This window comes from Phodopus roborovskii, unplaced genomic scaffold, assembly GCF_943737965.1.
Source record: "Phodopus roborovskii unplaced genomic scaffold, PHOROB, whole genome shotgun sequence".
NCBI lineage: Eukaryota > Metazoa > Chordata > Mammalia > Rodentia > Cricetidae > Phodopus > Phodopus roborovskii.
This window is the reverse complement of record NW_026126480.1, coordinates 2,457,884-2,478,948: the sequence shown is the minus strand read 5'-3', so window position 1 is coordinate 2,478,948 and position 21,065 is coordinate 2,457,884. Positions and strand designations below refer to the sequence as shown.

At 41.4% G+C, this 21,065-nt stretch overlaps 1 protein-coding gene across 1 annotated transcript in view; it reads left to right on the top strand.

Moving 5' to 3' along the window:
- Positions 1–21,065, top strand: part of Ccdc83 (coiled-coil domain containing 83) — a 36,199-nt gene that overhangs the window by 4,189 nt on the left and 10,945 nt on the right. Inside the window, exons 2-6 of the mRNA XM_051192003.1 lie at positions 1,797–1,881; positions 4,600–4,762; positions 8,059–8,226; positions 12,052–12,143; positions 15,247–15,315. Coding sequence (XP_051047960.1) covers positions 1,797–1,881; positions 4,600–4,762; positions 8,059–8,226; positions 12,052–12,143; positions 15,247–15,315 — 577 coding nt within the window. The remainder of the gene's footprint in view (positions 1–1,796; positions 1,882–4,599; positions 4,763–8,058; positions 8,227–12,051; positions 12,144–15,246; positions 15,316–21,065) is intronic.

The following is a 21,065-nucleotide window of genomic DNA, read 5'->3' as shown; positions in this document are numbered from 1 at the left end:
AACAGGGTTGTAGAGAAATTACTTCCCTTATCAGAAGTAAAAACTTTATTTAGTCATAGGCTTTCTTTTTCCTATAGGGTAGAATGGAGCTCATATCCTTTGATGTTTTTAGACATTCATTTAGCGTGTATGTGTGTGGGGGGGCACAAGTGTATGAGTGTGGTCTTAGAATCAATTTTGGCATCAAGCATGTCAGCCGGGCATCTTACCATCCCTAATCTTTTCCACAGAAGAGTAAGCTAAGGCCAAAAGCAGTTATGTGCACTATGCAGGAAATGGGAAAGCAGGGCATCTTTTTGTGCAGGACCACTGTATGATTTGTTAACTTTATTTCACATTTTCTCATCTTGTGGAAGGAAGGAGCCTTAGTTTTCTCTCCCCTAAAGTATACAAGGTCATAAATATGAATGAGATTTTGGGGAAAGTGCTGATAGTATGTCAGATCCAACAAGAATTTATGAGCACTCTGAATGCACCCTTCATGTGTGATTTCTTAATTTATTCCCCATAACAATGCATAGAGATGAGTGTGACTTCTTTATCTGACAGCTTGGAATTTTAGGTTCTGAGATTTGAATTGCCTGTGACCAAGGAGGCAAGAAATGGTAAAAAGCAAGATTTAAAACTGTGTGCTTTATTTTTAACTAAAACAGGAGTTTGGGTAAAGTGAGACTGAAGCCTTACTTCAATCTTCAAGCTCAAGACTTAAGAGTTCCAAGATTTACTCTCTTCCAGAAATACGGGATATTGTTACTTTTCTTCAATTGCGGCTGCGGGCGATGAAACACGAACCACAAAACTGTTGTGTTTTTTGGAGGGATAGCCGTTGGCTAACTGGGGAACAGAGTTGGAAGTGGGGAAAGGGGTGAGGGACGGGATGAAGAGAAGAGGGGAGGAGGAAGAAGGGGAGAACAGGCAGGAGGTGTTCGCTTAAAAGGGGAAGCTTGCACATGTGTAGAGTCCTTACACAGCCACACAACGAGTGAACTAGCCACAGAACACAGGGCCCTTTAAGCTGTCTAAATCGCTGCCTGAATGCCCGTGTGCATACCCTGCCAGCTGTCAGGGGGTAGGGTCAGCATAATGCTAGGATACCAACACCACATGCACAGCGCTTGAAACAGCCTTCTATTCCCTGTACCTGAGCCTTCCTGCTCTGTTTCTCACATGGACAGATGGTCAACAAATACCTACTGGATGCTAGAAAATAATGATTTGTGATGAGGAAGCTTTAATCCTTAGAAAAGAACACACACTAACAAGCATGACTACTCTAGTAGTTCAAGACGTGCTTGCCTCCAGACAATCTTGGCTTTTTGTTTGTTTGTTGTTGTTGTTTTGTCTGAATGCTTTTAGAACTCTAGATGCATCTCCGGATAAGATACAGAAAGCATGTTTTCTGTATGCTCCTTCCTGGGTTTTCTTTAAACTGGATTATAGAGAATTACAACATAAATTATATCTATGAAGTAAAAACAGGAATGCTTCTCTAAAGGCTTAATATTCTCCCAATACATATTTTAATGAATTAAAAAGTTGAGAAACACCAGCTCTCCTTAGATCCCAGCACTCAGGAGCCGGGGCAGGATCTCTCCAAGTTCAAGGCCAACATGGTCTACACAGTGAGTTCCAGGTCAACCAGGGCTACATAGTGAGACCCCCAATTCAAAGACAAGCAAACAAAAGCCTGACAAACTGTCACAGAGGAGATATTTGGTAATTTAATTTAAAGTTAAAATGTAGCCTCATTACCTTTCCCTGAGGTAACTAAGCCACACATCTTTGTTTCTTCTCAGTCGTGAGATAAAGGAAAATGCAGTGGAGCGATTCATGTTTCAGATCAAGAAACTGAGGGACAAGAATCAGAGGTACCAAGACAGGGTAAGTGCAACTTGACAGTAGGCAGGCACTGAGCATGCGTGCCCAAACAATGGCGAGTCATGACGGAATGTACCTTCAGTGCTTGGAATTGCCTGGCTTATAATTTATTAGGTTTCTACATACATGTGAGGCAAGCAGGCACTACTGTTCCCATGGTATGGAGGATGCCAATGGAAGTCAGGTCAATCATGGTTCTTAGCCCATGAGGGCGGACCCTCTAGAAATGACATTCACCTTTGGACTTCTTGTTTATCCAAATGGTAAAACACTACTTCTCTGTTTTTCATCTCTGAATCTTTAGTTTCAGCTTTTCCCAGAATGTTCATGAGTAAATGCACTTAGAACGATATAATCCCAATTGTTAAAATTACTAATGGCATACTTAAAGATTATTTTGTAAAAGTGGGGTTAAGGGTCACCAGAAAGCACCTGCTACCAAGCTTTGCAACCCAAGTTTGATCCACAGAAGCCACATGATGGACAGGTTGACCAACTCTTACAAATCTCTGATCTCTACATATGCTCTGTGCCATTTGTCCATGCATGTACATACATACATATATTCACACATACATACATGCATTTATACATAATTAAAATGTTTTAAAACTAGATTAATAGCAAGGGAATGCTGGATAATCATATTAATATTTTAAGATGATATAGAAATAATATCTGTAAGCAGAAAATGATAATGAGCCAAAGTTTTACCTTGTGACATCACAGTCACAAGGAGAGCCAAGACATACTTTCTTCACTGATTGACTTTCTGTGGTCTGGGAACTTCCACAGTTAACTGTTTTATTTGGCTATTTTGTTTATCTCCTACCCCATACAGAATCACACTCTACCACCCAGCCTAGCCTTGAACTTATAATTCTGACCCAGTCTCCTGAATGCTGGCATTATACATGTGCATCATACCAGGCTTCAGTTTTGTTCTTAAAAGCTGTATCTTTACATTTTTGTGGAATCTGATGTCAGAGTTCTGAGTTTGCATCCTGACTATACAACTTTCTAGTGATACCTTTCTGGAAAAATTGGTATGGCCTCAGTTTCCCTCTTATAAAATGAGAGCCTCTGTCCATTCCACACTGACCTGTGGCACTTGACATGCTTCTAGAGATATGCCTGTGACTCTGATGTTGTTACAATGGTCAGTACTTGTGATAAGAATTAAAGCAGGTGGCCAGGTGTACTCCATTGATTCCAGCACTGGGGAGGCAGAGGCAGGAGGATCTCTGAGATCAAGGCCAGCCTGGTCTATAGAGCTAATTCCAGGACAGGCTCCAAAGCAATACAGAGAAACCCTATCTCAGAAAAGAAGTAGATGAAGATGAAGAAGAAGAAGAAAGAGGAGGAGGAGAAGAAGGAGGAGAAGGAGGAAGAAGAGAATTAAAGCAGGCACAAGTGGATAGTGAGAATGAAAAGAGGCCTTGTCAATAGATTTGAAGTCCCACACAGTGTTATCCAATGCATGGAAGGAGACTGAGCTGCCTTCAAAGGGACATTCTCCGCAGGTCAGTACCTGTCCTACATCAGGTGTGGTTAGGGAAGCACAGCAGGTCAGGATTAAGACATCGCTTTTCTCGCTTTCCTGTCCAAGTGCTGGGATTACAGGCATGTGCCACTACACCCACCTCTTGCACTTTGTTTTCTGTTTCATGTTCTTCTGACTTTTCTTTCTCCATTACTGTGTTTTGTGTTGTTCTAGTGGGCCCTTTTAACTATTATTTTGTTAGTAGATCTTATTTTCTTAGTGACTTTCTTGGGGATTCTAATTAACATCCTAATTTATAGTAATCTGGTTAAAATTAATAACAAGTCCATCTCTAAAACATACAAAGCTGTTGCTCTATGTCCTCCCTCCATGGATGTTTTATCATACAAATTGAGATTGATTGGTTGGTAATGAAATGTAGTTCTATATTTATTGCTCTACATAGTTTTTCAAATAAACTAATTTCAAAAAGTAGAATTATATAAGTTTCCGATTTACTATACAGTTGCTTATATTGCTGACCCTGTGTTTTCTCACAAATACAAGTCATTTTCTTGTGCCATTGACTTCATTGTAAAAGACTCACATTGTTAATTACTGTAGGGCAGGTTGGTGTGTGATTCATTCTCTCAATAAGACAACAATGGCAAGAATAAACTTTAAGTTGGTTAGATATACAGCTCAGGAGCATGGATCAGACACCCACAAAAATAACATGACTTTTATTTCAAGTATAAAGTCTGGAATAACCACCATCCTAATAGAATGAAATAGGGTCATTTGTGATAAAAATCAAAGAATAATGGAGTTTACACAAAAGCCGGACTGTTTCCTGTGTTGTTAATGGTCCCACTCATGTGCCCAGCACACAGCCTGGCACTTGGTAGATGACTAAGTTAGGAAGACTAGAGAAGAGCAGGGTTGACAGAAGATTCAAAATAAAATCAGCTCCAAGATTTGGTTTAAATGTTCATGGAGTCTGTGGGAGGGTGATAAACTGGTAAATTGGTGGCACATTCTTGAAAATGCAGCATTCTATTGGTGGCTATTGCACTGATCGATTTTATTTGGTTTTTGAATCTTACATGTCCTGTAAGCTCTTGAAGCAGTTAATTGTGTTTCTTCTCACTTTGCAAGCCTCAGTGCATGCCTTGTGTTCTGGGCAGACAATGTAAACAGTTGAGCAGATGTCCTTAACTACTGTTTTTCTATGGCAGAATAGACGCCTGAAAGAGGAGCAGAAATGGCACATAAAGAACCTCCTAAAAGAACTGACTGAGGAGAAGTCAGAAGGAGTCCCAGCTGTGTCAAGAGAGGATGTGGAAGAAGCAATGAAGGAAAAATGGCAGTTTGAAAGAGACCAGGAGAAAAACTTGAAAGGTGAGTCAGGAATTTGGAAAATGATAATGAATATTGCCTTCATTTGTGACTTAATGCCTTCGTCTTCCAATGTGTTCAAAATGTTGTGACCATATTTCTGATGACATCATCTCTACCACAGCCACAATCCTTCCAGGGATTCAGGGAGGAGAAGGGAAGGATGAAGTGGGCAGAGGCCATGTGAGGAGGAGGACTAGGGCAATGAGCAAGCCCAGGAATGAAATCCATCTGCCCTCTCACCCCGACGGTGTCCTGAGCTCTGAGTTCTCTCGATGGGTTGTTCTTTTTTATGAAGTTCTGTTGTTGAAGGACTTTGTTGGCTTTAGATTTGGGCATAACAGAGTGAATGTCATCATGGACGCCCCTTCTCCAATCTAATGGAATTAAGCCTTGTGTTGGATAGGAGAAAGAGAGCTTAGAATAGGGAAAGGGAAACTAGGAAAATGATTCTGGGGATGGCAGCAGAAAACACAAGACTACTCTTACTATTGGAAACACATGACCCTTCTGATAAAGCACATGTATAGTTTTGATATGCACATTTCTTATCCCTGTTCTTTCATCCAACACTTCTTGCTGACAGTTCCAAAATTCCTTTGACAATAATCCCTTGAGTTGGCATCACATCACAATGGCTGCCCAGCTGCTCTGGCTAAGTTACTTTTGCAATGGCTCCAGTTGAGGCGCACCTGTTGGTATGGAGGCATGGAGCACAGGGGCGCCAAACTGTCTCAGGGTTTCTATGGATGTGATAAAACATGATGATGAAAAGCAGCATGTGGAAGAAAGTGTTTATTATAGCCTACAGCTCTCAGCTCACAGTCCTTCCCTGAAGGAAGTCAGGGCAGGAACTCATGCCAGGAACCTGAAGTAGAGGCCATGAAAGAATGCTGCTCACTGACTTGTCCCTGGTGCTTTGCTCAGCCTGCCTTCTCATACCACTCAGGACCACTAACCCAGTGATGATGCTACCCACAATGGGCTGGGCACTTTCACATCCATCATCAATTGCTTTACCATAGGTTAGTCTGATGGGGGCATCTTCTCAATTGAGGTTCCTGCTTCCAAAATGACTCTAGCTCATGTCAAGTTGACATAAAAAACAACAACAACAAAAACCAACAACCAAGATACGTACTAAATGGGGGCCAAGTTGGATGATTTACTAGAGTAGGGGGAAGGCAAATCATGTAAAACTTCTATAGAAGAGGGAAACCACAGAGACTATGGAAGAGATGGAAAGTGAGACAGCAGCTGCCTCAGGAGAGATCTTCTGTGACAGCTACATGCATGCCAGGCAGACCCTTGCAAGGACCTTGTTTTGAGGTGGAACATACTCGGTAGCTCATGAGGGAACTTCTGAGAATCAACAAGTCTCAGGCCCTGCCCAGGCCTTCTGAATCAGCATCTGCATTTTTTTCCACAAAATATATTTATTGATTATTTGGGAATTCAACATTATGCACCCCAATCACATTCACTTCCCAGTCCTCCCAGGTTTGCACTCCCCCCCACACACACACTTGTGATTTCCCTTCCCAAGAAAGAAGACTAGAGCTTGTTCAAACTCCCATTGACCAGCCCTTAAAGAAAACTGAGTCCTTCCCCACCCACACCCCCTAAAGAAGCCCTCAACTGTGGAGAGCTACAGCCATACCACCCTGAATGCACCCAATCTAGTCTGATCTTGGAAGCTAAGCAGAGCTGGGCCTGGTCAGTAACTGGATGGCAGAATCTGCACTTTTCAAAGGCTCCTGGGGAATCTCTAATGCTCGGGAAGATCTGAGAGGCACTGCTAGAGCCTTTGCCTCCCAGCTTTTAGCTAGAACATATTCAAGTGGATAAAAATCCAACTGGGTAGGAAAGGAAGGGGAAAGGGTAGTCAACGTAAGCCAGCTTGCATCTCCATCCCTCTCTCTCCAAAACTTCAGCGACATCTGTCAGTCCTCCCTGTCAAGAGCCAAAGGTAGCAGAGATTCAAACAGTAGGAGTCTGCCAAATGGGAGGACAGTGGCCTATCTGGTTTTCATAACTGTTTAAAGACATTAACCAACACCATTTAGGGGATTTATGGTCTTACATGTGTCTAGGGAAACCATGCCCAGGGTCCCTTAGAACTCTGGACTCAAGGCATCCTGTAAAGAAACAGTTACTGAGCTGACCAGCTAATTTCCAGGTCCAAGAAGGTGGGATTTACAGGGATGATTAGTACAGTGTTGCCTTGAAGAGACTCAAAGGAGGCGGTGTGAGAAGTGAGCCAAGCCACTGTGAGGTTCACTGAACATGACTCTGAGCTCTGCTTCCCATACACAGGCTTTCAGCAATGTTATACTTGGGCCCGTGAACTGAATCGTGCTTAGCAAGTTCACCAAGGCAGGCCCAAACGCTCAGGTTTGAATAGTTGAGTATTTGTGGGTATTTAATTGGAGAATTCATCTTCCACCCTGCAGTATTACAATGTGGGAAAATGGGAGAAGACATGTTACTGACTGCTGTATGCTAGCATTTCTCAAAAGAAATGCCAAAAATGGAAATTTCAATGACCAAATCAAACAATTGACTGATTACCAAAAAAAAAAAAAAAAAAAAAAAAAAAAAAAAAAGACTCTCAAAACTGAGCTTGGTGGCATTCCTGTAATCCTTGTATTTAGGACAGGGAATTAGAAGTTGAAGGTTAGCTTCTGCAAAGGATTTGAAATCACTTTTGCCCAGACTTGGAAAAGCCACTCTATTTAAATTGTAGGGGGCTAGAGAATTGGCTCAGCAGTTGAGCCTGTGTTCTTCAGAGGACCCAGATTCAATTCCCAGGACCCACTTGTAGCTTATAATCACCTATAACTCCAGGATCTGATGCCATCTGGCCTCCTCGGGTACCGGGTATGCATGTGGTACACAGACATACATTTAGGCAAAACACCCATACACCATAAAATAAAAAATTAAAATAAACTGATTTTCACAAAGCCATCCATCATAAGACATGAAGGCTTGAGCAAGTGAGGACCCTGTTGAAACAATCATAGATTTAAGTTTGTGGGTTCCTAGGCATATATAATGTGTCGTTTGCATAGTTCTAAGCCATGTATCTACTTTAGAGTTGAAAGTTTAATTTTACTTAGGTTAGTCATGAGGGACATCTAATAATTTTAATAGTTTAGATTTCCTAAAATTGCACATATAGTATTTACAAATTAATTGCATTTTAGCATCAGACTTTATCTGTGAAAACTGACTGTACTGTATAATAGTTCCAAGGATGATGGAAGTGACATGTGCCTTGTTTTTCTTTCCAACAGAAATGCGCATACAAATAAGTGATGCTGAGAAACTATTCCTTGAAAAACTCAGTGAAAAGGAATATTGGGAAGAGTACAAGAATGTAGGGAGTGAACAGCATGCTCAACTCATCATTTCCTTACAAAATGACATTGACACGGTCAAAGAGAATGCAGAGAAAATGTCAGGTCAGTTGCAACAGAATTCATTCAAATTCAATAAAACGATGAGCAGAAGGCCCATATTTATTAGACAAAAAGCCAGGGCACTCCCCAAATCATTCATTATCAAAACAGGAAACCCAGCTGTGATACCACAGAAACCAGAGATGCTGTACAGGCATTAGGGCAATTGTGTCCAAGAGAGCCTGAAATAAGAGGATATCAAATTTTATTTGGGGAATACTCACGAATGACAATAAGGTAGAGATCTGCAATCAGATCTCCCATCACCACACAAAAGAGCGAGCATGCTTCTTCTCTCTGTTTATCAATCTGCATGTAGCACCTCAGACCATGCCCAAAAGGGCAGATACCCCAAAAACTATTGCTTGATTTGGGTGCCATGGAGATGGATGGGTACTGAGGACCAAGGGCCAAAGGAAAAATTGTCAGTTTCAATGAACACTGTGTCCCCTGCATCAAAGAACTACAGATGCAGGGCCACAAGATTGGGGAAAGGCAGTCTTCTGAAGAATCTAGACAAACTCTCTGGCAATAGGAGGGATAGCCTTGATTGCTAATGAGACCCAGGGATTGGACATGATTGAACAGGCTTGGTCAAATAAGTAAAGAACCACACCACAGACACCCATAGGCTGTGGGCAATGAAACCAAAGCAGAGTCAGGGACAATTGGAAGGTACAGTGTTGGCTGACACACATTAGACTGCAAGGTTTGGGGGTAGCTTCTCAGAAGTGACTGTGAAACACAGGACAGTTCAACAGCCAACAGTCTTGAAGCACAGACTCAACAGTCTCTCAAGTGTCCACTTGTGGTGTCTCAGATTTCTCCAAGGAGGTTCGCCTGCTTTCTTTGGCTGCCTTCAACAGTGAGTGGTTAGGAAAGGTCCCGGCTATAGGAAGCACCAACTGAATCACAAAAGGCAGCTGGGAGATTTTCACAGTAGACCTTGTGCTGTGCATTCCACTCTGTTTTTTTTTTAAGAAAGGCCAATCCATAGGATACTATTGGAGTTTACAACCAGGTAACATGCTAGCATCCCCTTTTCAGTATTAATAGAGCAATGGAACCAGACCTTCAGAATATATTTGGTTATCCAGGCTTTACAAGTTCTTTCAGATGCTAGGAATGACAAATAGATTACAGCTAAAGTTCTGACTCACAGAAACTTTGAGATGACTGAATTTAGAGATTAAAGGAACAATTAATATTAACCTGTTGGGCTAGGGCCTGAGTCAAAGAAAGACATACCATGAGATGGACTGGAAGAGTTAAATAGTCATGATACTCCAATGAAAGTGAAGACACAGTGGGATGAGCATATGTCGTGTAGACCGACATAGACCTCCGCTTCTCACTTTCCAGATGTCAAGCTAGACTAGCTCCCCAAACCTGCCTAGCTTTCTTCTTTATACCTCACACAATATTGCTCAACTCTATCAGAGGCCCTGTCCTGACCCCTGTCCAACATTGGGTCAAGCTCTCCTCTCATAATTGCCTCCACTCCGATCTCTACCTCAGTTGTTCCTGAAGAGCCACTATTGGCTGCCAAACTCAGGGGCTGAAGTCTCAGGCCACTGCCTACCAGTGGCTGGCAGATTCCACATTCAGTGTTCAAGAGAACAGGAACACAAAAATACCCAGGAGTCATTTCACTTTCTCAGCTCTCTTCATCTAACAGGGAAAGAGCTATAAAATACAAAGTCCAGGTGAGGATGGAGTAACTTGCTCTGCTTCCTTGTCCCCTAGTAGTGCCCGTAGTTTGGCTGTTGAAGGACCAGACCTGCCATTTCCTTCCCATCAGCCCAAGATCCCATAGTTCTGCTGTGGCTTCCTCAGTCTGTTAAGAAAATGCCCCCACTTTCACAGGATTCCACCCTAGACAAGGAACTTCAGGCCACTATTGACTATTGGGAGAAGGAGAATTAGTATCTCCCATGAATGAGCCCCCTTATTGGTTGTTCATTGCAGAGTGGTCAGTCTTGAAGTCATATACCTACCACAAACAATAATGTATTTAGCAGGATATACATATACATATATATGTATATATGTGTGTATGTATGTATATGTATAATATGTGGACATATGTATCTACATGGACATACACATCTGTGTATTCAACAAATATAATCAAAGAAAAAGAGGCTACCAGCTTGAGAGCGGGAGTATAGGAAGGTTTGAGGAGGAAAACTGGGATGTGATTGAGAAAGGAAAGCAAAGGGAGAAGTGATAAAATTCTATTTCAATTTAAAACATTAAAAAAAATAAAAGTATAAGAGGCTAGAAAGATCATCTAAGCTTCACAGATAAAATTTGCTACATTTTTCTGGAAAGCCTTTTTCCATAAAATAAATACTTCACATGCAACAACAACAAAAAAAGAAATTTCCCCCTTTGAAACAGAGCTCTGAATGAAAGGCAGTTAGGGTCTTAGTATGGTATACTTGTTTAATTTGAAGGTTAAATAAGGCTCTGTGATCTGTCCAAAACCCTAGCAAACATGATTTCCAGTGTTATCCATATGGGAAAATACACCTTGACTTTCAACATCTTGCATATGTTATACACAAAGCACAACTGATGAAATATGCATCATAGATGCTATTATGAACAACTAAGTTTGACTATTGTCACATTAAAGTCTTTGGGGAAGTACCGTTGCCTCATTGCTGAGTATACCACTTGTCTAAACTCTACCCAAATACTTCCTCTTATCTGAAACAGAGGACTTGATTTTATCACACACATCACCACCTGAAATGATCCTTTTCTTACTGAGGCATTCACAGTTTCTTCAATAGCAGCTTGATAACTGTTGGGGGAGGGAGGACTGGTCTCCCTTTTGCAGCTCTGTCTCTCTCCCCTTTCTCAATCAGACTTACGCCATTGTACTCCATTTTCATTTCAAAGGAGCACTGGTTATGTGACCCCTTAACACCTCTGAAGGCTTAAGCGTTGCACCTTTACTCCATCATTAATAAATAGAACTGGAGAAATGGCCCAGTGCGTAGAAGCCATACAAACCTGGGACTTGGGTTTGATCCCTGGGACCTTCTTAAAAACCTGGATGCTGGGACATGCATTTGTAATCCTAGCATTCTTACTGGGAGAAGAGAGGCTGAGGCAGGAGGATTGCCTCCTATGCACAGTGGCAGAAACAAGAGATCCTGCTTCAAAAACAAGGTGGAAGTGTTCTGACTTCCCAGAGCTATGCTCTGACCTCCACATATGTACCAACATGTAGACTTATTCACAAACAAATCTTTTTTTTTTTTTTTTTTTAAAAGAAAAGAAAATCCTGGAGGATAGGAGCCCTGTACCTTATCTCTGTCCCCTGCCTTGCTAGATGCTCAGTGCATTCTGATGTCAGCTGCCTCCAGCCCATCCACCCCATCCTCACTGTGTCTTCCTTGCATAAGAAACCATATGCCGGAAATGTTGGTAATCTAGTTAGTTAGAGTCGGATGTACACCATGAGGCTCAAACAGATGATTAAGTCTGTATATACCTGCTGTGAAATCAAAACCACCTAATCCAGAGTGATCCAATACTGCTATACAAGTATTGCTCCAAATTCCTCCTCTGCAGAGAGAATCCTTTGAAAATACAAACATCCTCAGAGACCTTAGATAATTCAAACTAAGATGTTAGCAAATAATTGGGGCATTTCTTCTGAACTAAATGTTTCATAAAAATAATATTCTTGAGAATTTGGGGATGGGGTGAGATGTGTGTAGAGAGGGAAGAGGGTCATGAAAAGTAAAATTTATAAACATCACAGTTTTACCTTCGATTAGCCCCACTAAGGCTTGTAATTTCTTTTTAAAGAACAGTATAAAATCACTCTAGAAGATGCTAGAAAGCGAATAATCAAAGAAACACTGGTACAGATGAACCAAAGGAAGGAATGGGCCACACAGGTGTGTATCGATTCTCTTCAAGCAAAACTTCCCCTTATTCTTTCATGTACAGCCATGATGGTAAATGCCTGTCTGAGGCCGTGCAGAACAGTCTTGTAAGCCTAGCACTCTGAAGGCTGTGTCAGGAGGACCATGACCTAAATAGCCAGACCTAGTGTCAGAAAGCAAGCATGGGGGTTAGCAAGCAGCTTAGCGATGGAGCACTTGTCTAGCACTACCAACAGAAACACCATCACTTTCACCAAACAAAACAAAAGTCTTGATTTCCAGTTAGGCAGTTTGCCGTGCTGTCCCAGCACATACAAGCTGTAGAACATAACACATTACTTCATTTTCCCAGACTTCTGTTTTCTAATGTACAGAGCAAACACCATTATATTTACCTTAAATACAGAGTATAAGGATTAAACAAGCTTATTAAGTGGTATCTTATCTCACAAGGAGCAAGTGAATTCCTACTCAGTTTTGTTAATGGTGTCATATGGCTATAGTGAAATATTAAGAATAAGTGTCTTGAATGAAGTATAATTTGTCTGAACACTATTCTCTATGTACTTAACCCGGAAGGGTACATTTTACATTGCTGGGTTTTAAAGATTTCGACTAGAAAGTCAGGTGTAGTGGCATGTCTTTAATCCTAGTACTTGGTAGGCAGAAACAGCCTGGTTCTATATATTTTAAGTTCCAGCACAACCAGGGCTACCGAGAGAGACTGGTATCTCAAAAAAAGAAAAAAGTTGGGCTAAAATTCATGTTTCAAGATGAAATTCCCAGCCATCTGTTTCTCTTATGACTTTGTCACATGTGATGTCTAACTCCCCCAACACACACACACACACACACACACACACACACACACACACACACACACACACACTTCCTGAATCAGTAGAGGAAATTCCTGTTTAAATCCCACCCTTTCTTCAGAATCCTAAGCACCTGATGTTTTCAAAAGTCCTGTCCACAGTTCAGCTGCAATGCTCATTGAATCCGTGTCACTCTCCTACCTGCCTAGCTAGCATCTAAAGATTTGCAAAGACAGAGGTTATGACAGATTCACAAAGACAGAGGTTATGGAGAACTGATGGATAGTTTGTCTGCTCAGGCCACTGTGTCACTTTGTGACTGAGTCTGAGGAAATGGTGAAATTCATCTTGAAATGATCTCATTACAGTTCAAATGACTTAAGATGTCTATGTGAACATCACATGACAAAATGAAACAAAGCACACTTGTTAGTGCTCATCTCGAGGACTGTTCCAAGCTTTCATCTGACATTTAAATCTCCCAGCAATCCTTCAAGCTTTTAGGGACTTGCTAATGGGATGGCAGTACTCAGGACAGTGACCTGTGCAAAACACTGGAAGGATCCAGATCCAGTTCAGAAAATGTTCACATCATGACTCAGTGTCACTCTGCAAATCCCAGCACCCGAGGGCTTTGATGAATTTTCAGCCTATTTACAGGCCTTTGTACCTTCCTGTGTTCTGTGCTGTGCAATCTTAACTAGACATTCATGTATCATCCTCATGATGCCTGGGTCCAATTTGCAAAGATGCTAATGTAATCACTCTGGGACATTGTTCTGGCTTATGGATTTTCCAGTTTTCATTAGGTTCTGATATATATATATATATATGTATAAAGTTAAAAACCACTGCCCTACTGTTAATGAATTAAGTAACAAGCCCACTAATCTCAGTTAGGACCTCCTTTAGATTTTGTTCAGATATTTTAGGGGGGGCACCCAGAAGGGGTTAGAGAGATGGAAAAGTACTTGTTGCACTTACAGGGGTCCTGGGTTTGATTCCCAGCACCCACATGGTGGCTCACAACCATCCATAATCCCAGTTCCAAGGAATCTTATGCCCTCTTCTGACCTCCTTGGGCACCAGGCACACACACACAGTACACATTCATATGTAGACAAATCATCTGCACACAAAATAAAATAATCTAAAATATGATATTGTGGTGGAAATGTGAGTTATTAGTTATAGCTGGACTATACACATTCCTAGGAAATTCATGTTGTCTCTGAATTCAATAAACATGATCTAAAGTCTTTTCATTGAAAAAGAATAAAGATTTAACTAATCAATTTATCTTTAACATACTATTATTTCTGTCCATGTTTACAATGTGGAACATTTTTTTCTTTATTTATATGTGTACAAGTTCCTGTGTGTGCACACATATACATGTGGAGGACCCTTCATTTGTCTGTCTCCCCAGCACTGGGATTGTAAACACACCGCCACATCCATGGGTTTTTGTTTTGTTTTTAAGTCATGTGTGTGTGTGTGATTGCACATGGGCCATGGCACACACATAGAGGTCAGAAGACAGAAGACAACTTTTGGGATTTGATTCTTTCCCGCTGTTGGTGCTGGGGATGGAACTCAGGTTGTAAAGCTGATACAGTATGTGCTTTTACCCATTAATCCATCTCACACCAACATCCAATTTTTTACTTGAGTGCTGGGAATTGAACCCAGACCCTCATGCTTGTACTTCAAGCACTTGCCAAATGTGCTATTTCTTCAGCCCTGTTTCTTTTGTTTCATGTTTGCCATGTTCTTTTAGTTTTTATCCTTTTAAAAGGTTTTTATCTTGAGTTAGAGAGTTGATTCAGTGGTTGGGTGTACTTGTTGCTCTCCAAGAAGACCAAGGTTTGATTCCCAGAAGCCTCATGACATATTGAAGCTGTCTGTAACTTTAGTCCCAGAGGATCTGGTATCCTCTTTGGACCTCTGTGGGTACCAGGCAGGCATATGCTACACATGCATGCATGAAGGCAAAACATTTATATACATAAAATCATAAACAAATTTTAAAAAATTAAAAATATATGTTAAAAAGAGGTTTTGTCCCTTAGTAACTGAATGTTGGATTTGAAACATGTATTCATGTGAAACCATCCCACAAAGAAATACCATGTCATCTGCTATAAAAGTCTTGTGTGTAAGACTATAAATATCAGGCTGGGGATATGGTTAAAAACAAGATTAAAACAAAGGTAGAGACAAACCCTGTCCCACCAGTATTGATATTGTGCATCACCTTATGGCAACTCTTCCTTTATACAAAACTTTTCTTGTAGAACGCTGTAAAGTTCATCGACAGGAGCAACTATCGAGAGATCTGGGAGAATGACTGGCTAAAAAAAGAAGTAAGTAGAATGTATCAAAATAATTCCTCCTATTTTTTTCTTGAACTGGCAATGACCTTTAATTATAACGTTGAAGTCATAGAACAAACATGGAATTTTTACTGGCATAAAGGAATGTCCAAGTAAAAGCTAATCCTATTATATTGTTACTCAACAAATGCCATAAATAATCTCAATAATAACCAGAAATAATTTGGAGGCTTAATCCCCACTGCACACCCAAATGTGCCAAGTTCCATTGTGTCCTAAAACCTAGGTAATATTTCTCATGAACCTGCCTCCTGCTGCTGGGTGGTTGGCAAGGCTAAAGAATCATCATGGTTCCTAGTTGAAGTCAGCCCTGGGTAACACAGTATCCTTTGCAAGGGTAACACATCATCCTTAGGAAGTGTGTTCAGTCTTTTAGACACCCTTTTCTCTCCCTGACCTGATGCACAGGGCAGAATGGCTTACATTACATTTGCAAGCTGGTGGCCAGCTCACACTTAGCTGTTCCCTTTGATCCTGGCTCCCTCTACCCTTCAGCTCTGGAGGAAGTGTTCTGGTCATCTCCCTATACTGGTGACTCTTGAAGTGATTGTTCTAATCTGTAGGATATTGTGTGTGTGGGGGGGGGTTGTTTGGTTTTATTTTTGTCATTTGTTTTTTTGAGACAGAGTTTCTTTATCTAACAGTCCTGGCTGTCCTGACACTCCCTGGTCTTGAACTCACTAAGATCTGCCCGTCTCTGTCTCCCAAGTGCTGGGATTAAAGGTCTGTGCCACCACCACCTGGCTCTGTAAGAAATTGTATTGTGGTCCAAAGTACAGCCACTTGCATGTGATCGAGACATCCTTGCAGCATATGTCTCCTTCCACCCTAATCCCCTCACAAAAGTGTTCAAGAACTCACAGTTACTGCTGAGCCAGGACCTGCTCCCTAGGGCCAGGGCTGTATAGCAGTTGGTTGGGTGTGGTCAGCAAAGACTTCAGGCTCTATACAGTCTCTATTTGTATTTGAATAGTCTTTGTCATTTGGAACTGTTCTGTTTTCCTCTAGTACATGCAGGTACTCTGTTCTGGTCTCTAGTACATCATTATTCTCACAGCCTGGAAAAAAAAAAAAAAAAAAAAAAAAAAACTCTTCCTTTGGGTGCAGACTTTTATGACCAATTTCTGTGTGAATCATTTCATAATGCTCTCAGGACAGCCTAAGAACTCCAGTCTTCCCAGTGTTTTCTTGCATTACTCAATTCTGCTAAAATACACTGAAACTCCATTTATGATCTATGTCCTTAATATACAGGGGCAAGCTTTTTTTTTAATTTAATTTTATATAACAAAGTCCAATTAAATGAAAACAAACATTTATACACAATATTTGGGAATTTGGGCGTCATTCTTTCCAAACTACTTCCTGCTGGTAAGGGGTGCTGTCATGGGAGATTCGAAGAAGATTCAGAAATCCTGGCTGTAGTCTGTAAGGCTGCTTTGTCCAGCTGTTTTGAATGTAGGATCACCTCATACTCTGTTTCAGGCGGTCTGGTGTGATCAAACCACATTAGTCTGGAAGGAATCCACATCTTTTCATTTTCTGTGGAAACAAAAATAGAAATCCTTTTCCCCAGTAACTTGTTCTTCAACTTAAATTTTGGAGTCAAAGCGTTTTTTTTTTTTTTTTTTTTTAATTTATTATTTTACATGTCGATCCCAGTTCCCTCTCCCTCCCTCCCTCCCTCGCTTCCTCCCCTCCAGCCCTCCCTCCCTCCTTCCCTCCCTTTTGCCCTCTCTACCCTCTCCCATGCACTCTAAACACCCTCCCCTCCCAACCCCCCACCACAATACCATATGTAGGGGAATGCCATCCAGTTGGGGTCATGTAGATCTGACAGGTCCTGTGAAGTAGGGACTAGGGCTTCTCTCCTATCTCTAGAATAAGGCAGTTATCCCTCCATGGGGGATATGTTTGCAAAGTCCTTTTGTGCACCAGGGATACATCCTGGCTCCACTGTCTGAGGTCTCTTAGATTGCTCAGACCTTCTGGCTGAGACCCATATTCAGGGGGGTCCGAGTCAGTCCAGGGGCAAGCTTTTTAAGCTTTTTTTTTTTTTTTTCCAAGACAGGGTTTCTTTTTGTAACAGTCCTGGCTGTCCTGAAATTCACTCTGTAAAGCAGGCTGGCCTTGAACTCACAGAGATCAGCCTGCCTCTGCCTCCTAAGTGCTGAGATTAAAGGTGTATACCACCACCACCCAACAGGCAATATCTTTTTAACTATACAACCTTTGCTTATCGAAAACAGCTATTAAGTGAATGAATGTTAAGGAATATCTATGAATGTAGATATACTTACTCACTGAAGGGATGAATCGTACACCTATTCATATACACTTTTAATTTAGAAGCAGTTATATGAAATTCTAAATTATATTTTGGCTCAGGATGCCATTTTGTTTCTCCTATGAGCCCTCTGAAATAAAAATATAGAGATACAATAAAGAGCCCATCTGTAAAGACAACAGGTATAATGAACTAGCAGGTAAGGTTTCAAAACTTTTCTGGCAGACAAAAAAAGTGTGCAAGTTAACTGTTTGGTCTAGATGTTTAAGTGTGCTCCATGGGAAGTACAAAATTTAGTCTGTTTGGGAAGACTGGGGGAGCCTCTGCTCAGAGTCTGTGTGTGTTGTAGGTGGTGGGGACAGGAACAGGGGCAGAAAACAAGAACTTGCCAACATCCCTAGGACTCAGTGCCCTTTCCTTCACACAGAACAAAGAGGTTATCCTTGGTGTAGGAATCTGCAGGCTCTCCCATGAGAACACTGATACACAGTTTCTAGCATAGATGTGAGGCGTTTATATGCAAAAAAATGTTTCCAGTTGTGACATTTATGAGGAGACAATCTGAACATCCTAATCCTTATTTCTCAATCCAAAATAGCTCTCCTGTCCTGACATGCCATATGTACAGACTTTAATCTACTCTCTCATTGTGGGGAGAAACTTGGGATGAAAACAGTCCTATGTAAACACCACCATGCCTTAGACCAGTGGTTCTCAACCTTCCTAATGCTTCAACCTTTTCATAGAGTTCCAGGTACTGGATGGGACTCAGGTGGGCGATCCTGCCTGAGACAGATAAAGAAGCAGTGTCTCAGTTCCTAAGACCCTTGGGAATATGTATTTTCAGATGGTCTTAGATGACCCCTAGAGAGGTCACAATCCACAGGTTGAGAACTACTGCCTTAGACCCTTTTTAATATGACTGAAGGATCACTAAGAATAATTGAACAAAAGGAAGAATAAAACTAGATGAACTAAGGAGACCAGAAGCAAGTGCTAGTAATAAAGACTGTCCCAGGCTTCTCTCTAGCCTGTGTGCTGGAGGAGCCCATTTGCACAAACGTTTCCTGTTCATTAAAGCCTCTTGCGTTTTGCAAAAAAAAAAAAAAAAAACTGTCCCTAAAAGATACCAGAGGAGATTTAAGAAAGTTGAAAAGGGCTTTTATTAATATCAGAAAATTTAAGAACCAGTTTATTTATAAACAGGATCCTTCAAGACCCAAATAATCAAATATAAAATAGAATGCAGAGTGCACTCTCTCAGGACAGGGAGAGATGCATCACTAATGTAAGAGGCACAGTATCCAAGAAACATGGGTTCTAGGAAGATAAAGCAGAAGGAATCATCATCAGTGGTGATTGCTGAAAATGGCAAACAAAAGGAGGCAGAATGGATCAGTAAACCAGCACAGGTACCAATAACAGAGTTCAGGTGGAGAACGTTTTTGAACTTGGAATTCTATACTCCACTCAACCCAAAAAAATAAAACAAAACAAAAAACTATTTGCAGAGTTTCAAGAGCTGTGTTATTTACTTCTCAACAATCCTCAGGAATTTTCTTAACAGTGTACTTAACAGCACAAGCTAGTAAACCAAGAAAGAGAAACAGGAAATGCTGGCTTCCCCTGAACTCCAGGATAATTGTGTTTCAGGATTCAAAGGCATCCAGTTTAGAAATGATGTCATTTCTAGGCTCCAAACCCACACACTCATCAAGCCATCTGCGGCTCTGTGTAAGCTCACCACAGGCTTCTCAATCTCCTGAACTGACAACATCTGTCTCTTTTCCTGAAACTGCTTCTAGTCCCACGCTGTGTCTGTCCCAGTTAAGGACCCCACAGTTATGTTGTCACCCAAGTCAGGTGTCCCAAAGAAATGGTTTTTTCAGTAGCTACTTCCAGAAGGCCTCTCTAAGTTGAACAAATCCTGGGAACACTTCTCCTTTGCTTCCCCACAACCACCCTCCTCCAGGCCCTCAGCAACCACATCCCATCTGAAAGGGACATCTTACCTGATTTTGCTTCTCTTAAGCCAGACTCTCCCCTTCTCCTCCACACAAACTCAGAGATTTCATTCTGCAGTGAGCTCAGGGGTACAAAGGGACATGATAGATGGTCTTCTGAAGACACAAGCTTGGCACACATTGTGTATCATGTTGACAGGTTTGGAATCGTGATGTAGGCTAATACAATCAACTTGATGAGATCTAGAATCATCTAACAGACATAAGCCTGGGCATCTATGAGAGAGTTTCTAGATTGGGTTAAAAGAGGTGGGAAGACCCACCCTAAATATAGGCAGCACCATTTCATGGGCTGAAGTCCTAGACTGAATAAAATAAAAAATAAAGAGTAAGTGAGCTGGGCACTCCAGTAGGCATTGCTCTCTCCTTGCTGACTTGCAACATCATCAGCTGCTTCATGCACCTGTTACCATGCCTTCCTGGCCAGGATACCTTTGAGCTACTGTATTCTTCACACAATGAGCCCCAAACAAGTCCTTTATTTTTAAAGTTGTTTTTGTCAGGTCTCACAGCAACAACAAAAGTAACTTTTAACCATATGGGACTCTGCCTAGTGGTGTCAGAATAATTAAATACCTTATTAACAGGCCTGAGTGTTCCTGAATTCTGACCCAATTCTTAGGTGTGTCTAGTTCAGTCACTTGCTCATTCCTAGAAATTCCCTTTACATTTAGACAAATAGCATCCATCCTGTAGTTAAATGCTATATATGAAATAAAACTCACTATTTTAAAAGAGATTTATTATTTATATTTTTTATGTGGGTATTTTGTCTGTGTACATGTATGTGTAGTATGTGTGTGCCTGACACTTATAGATAGGCCAGAAGAGGGCAGCAGATCCCCTGGGATGGCGTTATAAGTACAAACAAATGTCAGTGTTACAGCTGGAGGGAAAGGTATCCTGTCAGAGAGTCCGGCTATACCTGGAGCTTCAATAGGACAGCTCCACAGACTGGATAAGGTAGTCTGACAAGTCAGAAAGTCAGGCTACCTGAAGCTGGGGTGCAGTTGGAGTGGTCTCCCATAGGATGTAGCAATCCTGCTCCTCTCCTAGAGAGGACTGTTAAAGTGGAGCCCTGCTCAGTTCCCCAAAGGGAATGTCCTAGCAGAGCTATCCATTTTTTCTTCTGCTCTGCTCAGCTCCTGCCCAAGATGTTACTTCTTCTGCTCCACTTTGCTAAAAGGGAAGGGAAACCCCAGCAGAAATGTAGCTATCTCCACTGGCTCCAGCGAAAAGTTACTTTTCCTGCTCCACTCCTACCGGAGCTTCCCAGAAGATGTAACTCCTCCTCCTCCTCTTCTTCTTCTTTTCTTCTTTTTCTTCTTCTTTCCTTCTTCTTCTTCTTTTCTTCTTCTTCTTCTTTTCTTCTTCTTCTTCTTCTCCCTCTTCCTCTTCCTCCTCCTCTT